The 10,798-nt window shown below is 40.0% G+C and overlaps 2 protein-coding genes across 5 annotated transcripts in view; one reads left to right on the top strand and one right to left on the bottom strand.

Moving 5' to 3' along the window:
- Positions 1-486: 486 nt before the first annotated feature.
- Serp1 (stress associated endoplasmic reticulum protein 1) lies at positions 487-4,202 on the bottom strand. Its single transcript, XM_027391657.2, has 3 exons — positions 3,853-4,202; positions 3,531-3,606; positions 487-2,348 (listed from the first exon to the last, which is right to left on the bottom strand). The coding sequence occupies exons 1-3, from the start codon at positions 3,934-3,936 to the stop codon at positions 2,308-2,310; spliced, it is 201 nt and encodes a 66-aa protein (XP_027247458.1). The 5' UTR covers positions 3,937-4,202; the 3' UTR covers positions 487-2,307.
- Positions 4,203-4,375: 173 nt separating this feature from the next.
- Eif2a (eukaryotic translation initiation factor 2A) overlaps positions 4,376-10,798 on the top strand; it is a 29,882-nt gene continuing 23,459 nt past the window's right edge. Inside the window, exon 1 of one of the 4 annotated variants that reach the window (XM_027391653.2) lies at positions 4,376-4,528. In XM_027391653.2, coding sequence (XP_027247454.1) covers positions 4,501-4,528 — 28 coding nt within the window. In that variant the 5' untranslated portion in view covers positions 4,376-4,500. The other 3 variants (XM_027391655.2, XM_027391654.1, XM_027391656.2) reach the window with 3 other exon arrangements.

Genomic DNA, 10,798 nt, shown 5'->3' with positions numbered 1-10,798 from the left:
CGCCAAATAAACCCTTCCTCCCCAACTTGCTTTTTGGTCATGATGTTTCATCACAGCAACAGTAGTAACCCTAACTAAGACAATTAGTACAGGTATTCTCTTTCTTTCCTCTTAAGACTAACTCTATAGACCAGGCTGGCCTAGAGCTCAGAGAATTGCCTGTCTCTGCCACCTGAGTGCTAGAATTGAAGGAATGTGTCATCACCACCTGGCTAAATACAGGCATTTGTTAAAATAATTTTCTATGGGGGCTGGAGAGATGGCTCAGAGGTTAAGAGCACTGGCTGCTCTTCCAGAGGTCCCAAGTTCAATTCCAAGCAATCACATGGTGGCTCACAAACATCTATAAAGAGACCTGGTGTCCTCTTGTGACATGTAGGCAGAACTGTGTATACATAATAAATTTTTAAAAAATAATTTTCTATGAACCATGAAAAGTACTCAAATAAGAACTCTGCAAAAATATTTTCTTTTACAACAAAAGCATCAAATATCCAGGAACTTTATTTTTAAACCATAACTCAGACACAGCTTTCATTGACCCAAACATGCATAATCCAACCTGAATATAAAATGCACTCAATAGGTAAATTACATGATACAAAGGGAATGTAATTTTACAAATGTGAAATGATTGTTATAGCAATTTAACAAATTAATTAAAATGTATGTTTAAAAACAAAAATACCTTAAAGCCAATTATCTATAGTAAACTGAGGGAAATTCTGGTATGGAATGATTTGATTCAAAGGAAATAAGGCACCTGCTACAAATTTAGAGGATCTTTCACTTTTAAAGTTATAATAAAATAGACTTAGTAACTAAGACTTGCTTCAGAGGGAATCAAGTGCAGGGATTCACTTATGAGTGAAGAGGCAGGTAAGCATCAGTGATGACCCTGCAGACCCACAGCCAGCTTTCTTTCCTGTTTAATACACTGAAGTTCTTGTACATCCCTAACTACCCCTTTCCTTTACTCTCTTCCACATTTGAGGGGAAACAAAGTCCCCTGTGAGGTTTATACTGCTCACAGAACAGGTAGCAAATTTTCCTTCTGTTTCTTTGAAAACAGCTTATTTTAAGAAATTGCCTCAGGAGTGAGGCTATAACAAAGGAAACATAAGCAGGCTTCTTCCAACTCATAAACACAGAAATTGCTAGGCTTCTGCATCAAGTTCTGGACAGTATCAAAAAACTCCAAACCTGCCTCATCACTCTCACCCTTACTATTAGTAAAAAGAAAATTTGATCAATCACAACCTACAAAGTCATACAAAGGAAGACTAGACTGATCCTTATCAGTAAATTCATTTAATTCCAAAATCTAGATTGATAGACCTAGTACCCTAAGGGCATTTCAATCATAGCTTTTTAGTTGATGTGCCTTTTTGGTATTAAAAGTGCAATTAACATGCTAAGATATCTTATGGCACGCTGGACTCAACATGTTCCGATGAGGCATTTATTTCTTATAGTCTTTCCCCCTTAAGTTTTGTCTTGCACAGAAAACCCCTTGTTAAGTTAATTCTGGTGAAATCAGTATGATGTAAGCAAACCTTCCCTCATTTCATTCCACCATGATAGCTTTTAGTGAAACTGCAATCACTGATTAAGTTACAAAATGCTCAACAGATTTTCAGATGGGATCTTGGGTGACTATACTTATTCATGCAAAATTCAAGGCTGTGTAACAGAAACATTATAGTTAAAACAGATGCAGCTGTTAGCATCTCTACTTATATTATGCCCTTGAAGCTTAAAAAAAAAAAAAAATAGGTGACAATGATTGTGGTAGAACTAGGCTGTGTAGTTGTCCACTTATAAGCACCTTATTATAGGATAGTTACATGACCCTATAATGGAGTGTGCTTTCAATTCAAGAGAGTAATAAATTGCCTAGCTATATAAAACCTTAAGATTCCAAATTTAAATTAAGCTAATTGCATTTACACATTAGGGTTAACAAAATCTATACCCTGTCTACACAGATTTAATCTAATTAGCCATAAGTTTTAATAACCACATAAAACTCATTCTGTACTGAATAAGTACAGTCTACTACTGGAACTTAATAATCAAATTTTATTGCTTTATTCATGTGGTGCTTTTGCAAGGCACTGTGGTATGGACTAGAAAACCTGGAATGGCTCTTGAAGAAACCTTGGAATGCCACATGAAGGATGATATGAAAACGTCATTCTGAGGCAGGATGATTTACTGAATTGTTTTTAACCAGGGCATCGAACATCAGGAATGAGTTCAAGCTAAAAGTCACAGGAGAATGGAAACAGCTTAAGGTCAGTCACTTCACATGCCCATCCTGATACTTTGAATAATCTGGAAAATTGCTGTAAAGAGAAAGAGAAAATATTAAAATAAGTTGACTAAAACAGGCCTGTCAACTGAAAAGTAATCTATTACGGTAGGTGCAGAATCCAGAAAAACGTTACAAATGCTCATTTAACTTTATTATAATAGGAAGTGCAGGCAGGTTTATCATCACTGAATAATTAATGCCTTTACATTATTATTATCTTGTGGTGCTGGGGATGGTCCCCAGGCCTCATGCATCTAGGACTGCAACTGAGCTGCATCTCCAACTCAAATTATTTCTTTAATCGAAGGTTCCTGAATTTTACCTGCAAGGTGTCCAAGAGAGCTCCCAGACAGGAAATTATTTTAGAAGTTAAAAGCACCAAAACAAACAAGTTTTTCTACCAAATACTTTTATTTCAGTTTATTTCTCACGAATCTAACATATGCACATTTCTTCTTTCTCACAAAACTGAAATCCAATAATCTTTGGGTTATATAAACTGGTAGGCTCTTGGCCATGTATCAAGAAAGCTTCCAGTTGTTAAGTTTAGGAAAAAGGCAAAGTGAAACGTGAAATGGAAACCCCAGTAACTGTAGAATGCGGAAAACAAAAGCATCTGTCTCAATATTAACAGCTTGCATATTAGCACGGGGCAGGATGACATTCTATAACACATCTGCAGAGGCAAGGGTCTACCACCCTAAAAGCAGGCTGCCTCAGTAACTAAGATTTCTCAACATATGCTTTATTAACCTGAAAACATTTGTCTCACACATTAAATTGCCTAAGAAGTTATGTTTCCTCTACAGTCAGTCAATTCTTTCGACTATCTTACTTTATAAACAGTTTTGGACAGAGACCTTAAATGCTGGCACAGTTCAATCTAGTTTCAATATGTTCGAGATGTTCTCTTAAGATTTTTGACAATGGGGCTACAAGTCATTCTTATTCCAAAAATTGTTTGGTCTTTTAACTTCTTCCAACTGCTAACTAGGAAGATCTGATCTCCTCTTTTTTTTTTTGTCTTTTATGTGCACAAATCAAGGTGGGAGAAACTTCTGTGGCACCACCCTCTGTGGCAGAAGTAACTTGGTTCACAAGAAACAATTCTGAGAAACTCTCAGCAGGTGGGTTGAGAACAACGAGCGCGTAGGACTCACCACTAATCGGTCACCACGTCATTCCAAAATCGAGAGAGCCCCCAAACACTTACCAGAGCCACAAACAACAAAAATGAAGAGGGCCAATAACCAGGGTCCTACCGACGCTTTCTCTTCGGGGGCGTTTCTCTGCAAAAAAGGAAAATTCAGTTTCAAACGCAAAGAAACCACCCGGATCCCCGGTTCCCGCGGCCTGCAACCCCAGGGCCAGGTCGCCGACCCGGCATCCCACAGATCTCTCCTCCCGCCCCAGATTCCACCGCTGCTGGAGTCCAGAGTCAGGCGGGTCTGGGGGAGAACTCGCCGCGGCCCCGGCGCGGGCCTCGGCCCCCCGATCCGGCGTCCGAATGGAGAAGGGCGCCCGCTGTTCCTTACCGAGGTCTTGGCGACGTTGCCGCGCTGAGTGATGTTCTTGCTATGCTTCTCGTTGGCCATACGGATCCTCTGCTTGGCGACCATCTTCGCGGCGCCACCTGACCCGGGAACCCCTCGGACTTGCTCGTTCGCCGCTCCCGGGCCGCCGGGAGGCTCAGCTCGCGGTGCCTACGCCACCTACGGCCACCGGGCCTGGATGCCCAGCGTTGGGGTCCCGGAGCGCCGGCAGCCGCCAACCACAGCGGTGTGAGCAGCCGAGGGGGGGCGCGCCAGGGGAGAGCAGGCCGCGGAGCCGAGGAGCAAGAGCACGACAACCGGACAGCACAGCCGGCAGCCTCGAACTACTCCGGGTTCGGCTGCCAACGTCAGCACTGGGCAGACCCCGCCCCGCGGAAGTGCGAACTCCGCCCGCTCTAGGGAGGGAGGGCGAGGGCGGGCCGCAGCCTCAGCCCGGCCCTTTCACGCTCCCGAAAGCGAGGACCCTGAGCTGCGCGTGCGCGGCTAGAGACCGGAAGCGAGTTGGCCCCGACGCTGGCGGCGCCGGAAACACCAACTTGCTGTCCCCGAGCTTGGGGAGACGTGTAGAGGCCGGGTTCGGCCTTCTTTGAACTCTCACCCCGGCGCACGGGTTTCTCTTTCCGGGACAAGATGGCGCCGTCCACACCGCTGTTGACAGGTGAGTTCCGAAAGGGCGAGCCACGCTTTCTTCCGAGTGGTTTCTTCCTGGGTCTTTGCGCTGGAGAACTGCCTGGCGAGCCTTGGAGTCCGACTCGCCTTGTCTCGTGGCTTTCGGAAGGACCAGACTGTCTTTCGATTTCATCCGGTAATAGCGTGGCCGTGGGAAGTGAAGCCTCTTAATATTCCCTCCTCCCAGTTACCAGTCCGTCCGTCATTCTTCATCGTCCACGGGAATAGACAGACGACAGACAGTGCTGGCTGGATGTGTGACCTCTTGTCTGCAAAACTGGTGTTGCTTGGACCTTTCTTAAACCGCCTGCCTCTATAATAGAAGAAAAACGCGACTCCACACGTTAAATTCATCCGAACTTAATTAAAAATTATTTACTCCATACTTTCCTGAGGTTTGTAGGACTGAATAGGCAGCGAGAAAATGCACGTACAGGTTAGATTTCGTGATGAGGATGTGGCCTGGGGTGGCAGCCCTGAGCAGGATAATGATAGTCTAACGTTTTCTATTGAAGCAGTTGAGGGCATTTTAGACGTAGAACGTTAGGAGACTCTTGGGAATTTGAAGCTGACACAGTTTGTAGTGGTTTAAAGGAAAATGAACTCTTCAACAACATCGGGAAAGGACGAGATCACTAGGAAAAAAGTCTCCTTTTGAGAATCGAGAGTTACGTCGTTCTGAGGCATGGCAAAGCCTTTATATATCTAACCATTCTAGGAATACATTTTAAGATCCATGCCTATTCATTTAGACGGTAATTTATCCACCAAATATTTACAAAATAATAGCTATAATCTGCTAAACACTATGCCAGGCTGAGAGTATTTTGTTTTGTTTAGATTTGTTGTTTACTTTATGTATCTGTGTGTGAGCATGTACACAGGAGTGCAGGCTTTAAGAGGCTCAGAAGAGGGTGTGGGATTCCCAGGAGCTGAAGTTACAGTTGTGAGCCTCACCCTAAGTGAGTACTCAGAACTGAACTGGTGTTTTCTGGAAGAGCAGCAAGTATTCTTAATGTTAAACCATCTCTTTAGCCCTCTGAAACTGTTTAAATGGAATAATTATGTAATTAAATAAATAGTTTCTCTAGCGTCATGAAGATGAGTTTGTTACTTAGAGCTTTTAATACTAAATGAGTATTTGAATTCTATTTAAAATTTGAGGCAGTGTAAAGTCGATCCTGTTTAGCCCGTCATATGGATCACTTTTAATATTGGACTAGCTCTTGACATTGCTTTTCTATCCCATCTTATTTTGTATTCCATCAGTACTGAGTTGTTTGATAAATTCCTTTAAACTATTCTTTGGGATTATCCTAATCTTCCTGTTGATTTGGCAAGCTTCTTCCAAGCAATTTCCCACACTTCCTGGATACTTTCTGCGATATTTTTATACCTTCTATATACTAGGGTGTTTTTGGTTATTTTTTACACTTCACAAAGGAAATTCTCTGTTGGGATACTTTCTTTCCCTGCTAGACTGTAAACTTCTTGATGTTAGGGGTAGAGTCTTATTCATTCACACCTTTTCAGTACCTAGTCCAGAACCCAGTAAATAATAGGCACTAAACAAAAGAAAATAAATGAAGAGCAGATTATTTGTGTATAATCAAATTAATGAAGAATGACAATCTCTCTCTCTCTCTCTCTCTCTCACTCTCTCTCTCTCTCTCTTTTTTTTTTTTTTTTTTTTTTTTTTTTTTTTTTTGGTTTTTTGAGACAGGGTTTCTCTTTTGCTTTGGAGGCTGTCCTGGAACTAGCTCTGGTAGACCAGGCTGGTCTCGAACTTACAGAGCTCCACCTGCCTCTGCCTCCCAAGGCCGACACAGTCTCATAATTCTTAGAAGCCCAAAGATTACTTGGCCATATTTACACTGCAAATTTGCAGGGTCAGGATAATACTCAGATATTTCCACTCTATCTTGTACCAATTAGACATCCTGCTTAATCTTTTAAACATTCTTAATTATAGATTAAGTTTAGTAACTCCAAAGGAGAGATCTTTTCATTGTTTGGCCAGCATTCCCAACAGAAATCTCAAGGCTGGCTGTCTCTGCCTTTGATTCACTCTATATCCTTGTATCATCCAACTAATAATCAGGAGATCAGGACCAAATTATATTTTCACGTTTGAATATTCTTAAAGGAAATTAGTGTTTCTTAAAATTAGTGGCTTGATATTAGGTATGTAAAAATGATACCCATTATACTAACTTTCTAGTCATCACATATGGACTCATAACTGAGTGTGAATACACTATTTTAGCAAATTTTACATTCTATTCACTTTGTCACATTCAAACACTTGTAATTATACTGAATTCCTCGTCAGAACACTGTATATTGAGAAAATGAGTTGCATTTATTTAAAAGCTTTGAGGCCTTAGATTTTTGTCTGCTGTTCTAAAAGCAAGACCATTTTTGGTTAATGTTGAAGTCTTAAAGTTTCCGTTTACTTAATTTCTGCTATCCTGTCATCAAAGTGTTACTAAAAATAATTACAAAAAAATCTTTTTATTTGGATACCATTTAGGACTCATTGAAGTTGCAGAACAGAAAAAAAAAAGTACTGAGGTTTCCTCAATGATAACATAACATACATATATGTCAGGACCCAGAGAAACTCAGGACAAATGACTAATGGTGGTGCCTATTAGCATACTAAAGCACATTCTAGCCTCTCAGCATTGTAAGTACCTGTTGTAGAGTCTTGTCTCCTCTCAGCGCTTCTCACCATACCCTTTACCATAAACCTGTCTAACCCAGGCACTTGAGTTCCCTACCCTTCTCATAACTCCTGAGTCCTAAAAAAATCTACCATTTCTGCCATGCTCTCTCTTGGCTATCCTTCTTTCTCTCTTGGTCCTCTCTCCTATTCCTTTTTGTTTCCTCCTCATGCTCTCATCTCATGGCCTGGTTCAGTCTGGACTCTTCAGATGCCTCTGGATGTTCCTCATACTGACAATAAAATCTCAGCCATACCTTGAAGAGGTTATGTCCTCATTTGTATTCAGTGAAGCCACTATCAGAATATAGTGTAAGAAATTCTTGTATTTCAATTTTTCAATAAAATTTTTATTGTTCCAGTTCTTGACAACTACAGTTTTGTTTGGCATTACAATAATTTTGTCATTTCAAAAGTATTTCACAAATGAAATCATCAAAAATGTAACTTTGGGTATTTTGTTTTCAAAGTTTCCTTTTTTAGAATGTAAATATGAACTGCTTAATGTGGGGGGTTCACATCTAGCTCTCAGGAGGTTTGGTCAGAGGATTGCTGTGAGTGCCAGGACAGCATGAAGTACACTGTGAGACTGTCTCAAAAGTAAATCAATAAAATAAAAATCAAATCAAGTGAACAAGAACATGAGGATATGCGTGTTGAAAAGCAGTTGATTAATTTGGCTCAAGATATTGCTTGTCCCTAAAAAAGGCAGATACCAAGAATAGATCACATTAGACAATGAGTGCTACTTAAGCCAGAAAAACATGGCAGTTTTCACACTGGTTTTTAAAATGGCACATGTTGTTTTCTAAGACTTCAGTTCTGTGTGAGAGTATGGTTGACATGGGTTTTGTTTTTCTTCTTGTTGCTGTTTTTTTCTTAGTGCTATTTATAATCTGCCCTAGTGAAGTATAAATCTTAAATACAGATTTTAGAAAAGCCATTATGGTTGTCTAAATATCCAGAGTTCCCATACTGTTGTCAGAAATGAACAATATAGAGTGCTACCAATGAAAAGTCACTAGAACTGGGGGAAAGCTTTTCCTAGTCTAGCTGAGGTGTTATTTGTCCATCCAAGCACATGAGCTTGGGCTAGTAGTGAGAGTAACAGAATACTTTGATCACATACACATTTTATAGTTACATTGCATCCTTATTAGGACTATACTGACAGTTTGCCATTTTAAGATCTGTATGTAAATCTGAAAAAGTTTAGTGTGTTAGATTCTACTACACGTTAGTGTAGTGACCTCACACTGGCTAAATTTCTACATAATGTAAAACTAAGGTATGTCCTTGATAAACGCCATATTTGAAAACTTTTATTTGTCTTATCCCTATAATGTTTGTTACCATGTGACTTATGCTGGATGTGGTAGCACAAGCCTTTAATCCAGCACTAGGGGGCAGAGGTGTTTGGGTTTCTGTGAATTCAAGCCCAGTTTGGCCTACTTAAAACTGTTCTAGGCTAGCCAAAGCTACATAGTGAGATACTGACTCTTAAAAAAAATTAATTCTAGTATTAAGAAAATATAGCCTATTCGAAATCCTAATGTATCTTAACGTACATTGCAGCAGGTTTGGTGCTGAGAAATGCTGTTGCCTTCCCTGTGTGGTAGCAGAACTTGAATGCAGTAAAGAATAAAACTTCAAGGCTATAGAGGTAGCTCAGTCGTAGATACACTTACCTTAATGTATATAAGGTCAATTAACACACACACACAAGACAATAATAATAATAATAGGTATATAATGTGTTTACTTCCTCTGGGCATGGGACTTCATTGAAGGCTAATCTATGTGAGTTCCAGGCCAACTTGGTCTACATAGACAGCTCTAGCTAAGTCAGCTGGGGCCATATCATGAGTCCTTCCTTGTCTCAAAAAAAAAAAAAAAAAAAAAAAAGTTCACAAACCTTCACAGTGTTAAAATCTAGGACATATTTTGGCACAGGCATTTTACAAATTTCATAATTTTTTACAAAGGGTTCAGCATTTGGTTCATATTATAGCAGTAGATCAAACTAGCCTCAAACTGTGTTCCTGCCTCAGCCACCTGAATATTGGAATGATAGGAGTGCCTCCACACCTAGTTAGAAATTATGCTGAAGACAGTGGTAAAGTCTTTTTAATCCCTAACACTTAGCACATAGTGGAGGCATACAGGAGCACATCAAGTAGTCTGTAAGTCATTGTGTACACAGTTTCAGTTTTGAAATGGATAGAGAAGCTTGATAGGTTCCATTCTATGGTTGGGTACTGGTGGGGACTGTCTTCCCCTAATAGTTCAGCTGCTATTCTGCATATGAAACAGTGGCAACCAGCTGTTTGCTTACTTACATCTAACAAACTTAGAGTTTTTATGTGTTTACTTACTTGTTTACTGTTTGTTAAATTGGCAACTCCATAAAGATGTACCTATCATTTTGTTCATTTATGGTTCTCTCACTTTCATTCTAACTAAAAATGATTTACGGTTCTTTTGGATTGCCTGATACTGAAAATTGAGGTAGTTAATTCTTAGTCAGGCTAAGTATTTGTCTAATAACTGTTTCTTTTTGGGGGAGGGGTTTTGAGACAGGGTTTCTCTGTGGCTTTGGAGGCTGTCCTGGAACTAGCTCTTATAGACCAGGCTGGTTTTGAACTCACAGAGATCTTCCTGCCTCTGCCTCCTGAGTGCTGGGAGTAAAAGCGTGGGCCACTGCCAGCCTTACCCCCAACCCCCACCCCACCCCACCCAATCTATTAACCTTATTGCTTTCCTAGTAGGTAAGAGAAGGGTGAAAGAGACTAACTAGGAGAAGTGGAAATGTAATGGAAGCCATGAACATTAGTTAAATTTTCTTCCCTTGGGTGTATTCAGTGCTGTTGAAGTAGCAACCCACCACTAAGTCCTGTTACATTTTCCTACATGTTACATCCTCATTGCTTGCTTTTCATCCCTACTGCTCCACTCTGAATCAAATGTCCACAATCTTCTGTGAGACTACTACAGACTTTCTCTATCCAGTTCATTTTCTACATTGTACCAGACTGATCTTTTCAAAATGCAAATCTGCTTTTAGAAATCAGCCTGAAACACTTGAGGTTTTAGTCTTAAGATCATTGCTTAACTTCACCATCTATTGTCTTCTAGGTCTGAGGCCTGTTTTCTTCTTTCCAGCTTCTTTTTAAGCTTCATTCTGGTTTTTGATGCTCTTTCTTATCTTTCCCTTGGATTGTTTGAATTTGTTAGTGTTCTCTTTGTTTAACTGTATCCAGGTAAGTTAGAGCCCTTTCAAATGTGACACGGTTGTTTTGTTTTGATGGTTACGTTGTTTTGAAGTTCTTAAATTGCATACTTCTATTCATTTACATGATTTTTATGTGAAAAGGCAAGAAAGTGGACTTGAAATGTTAACATTCTATATATATATATATATTTCCCTATATATAGGGAAATGTTTCATGATTTCACTGTATTTTGAAAACCCTTTGCTTTTCAGTAACATTCAATATCATCACTGGGTACTTCTTAGAGTAATCAAGTTTCTTT

Source organism: Cricetulus griseus (assembly GCF_003668045.3).
Source record: "Cricetulus griseus strain 17A/GY chromosome 1 unlocalized genomic scaffold, alternate assembly CriGri-PICRH-1.0 chr1_0, whole genome shotgun sequence".
NCBI lineage: Eukaryota > Metazoa > Chordata > Mammalia > Rodentia > Cricetidae > Cricetulus > Cricetulus griseus.
The sequence above is the reverse complement of the archived record's forward strand: the minus strand, read 5'-3'. Positions and strand labels throughout refer to the sequence as shown.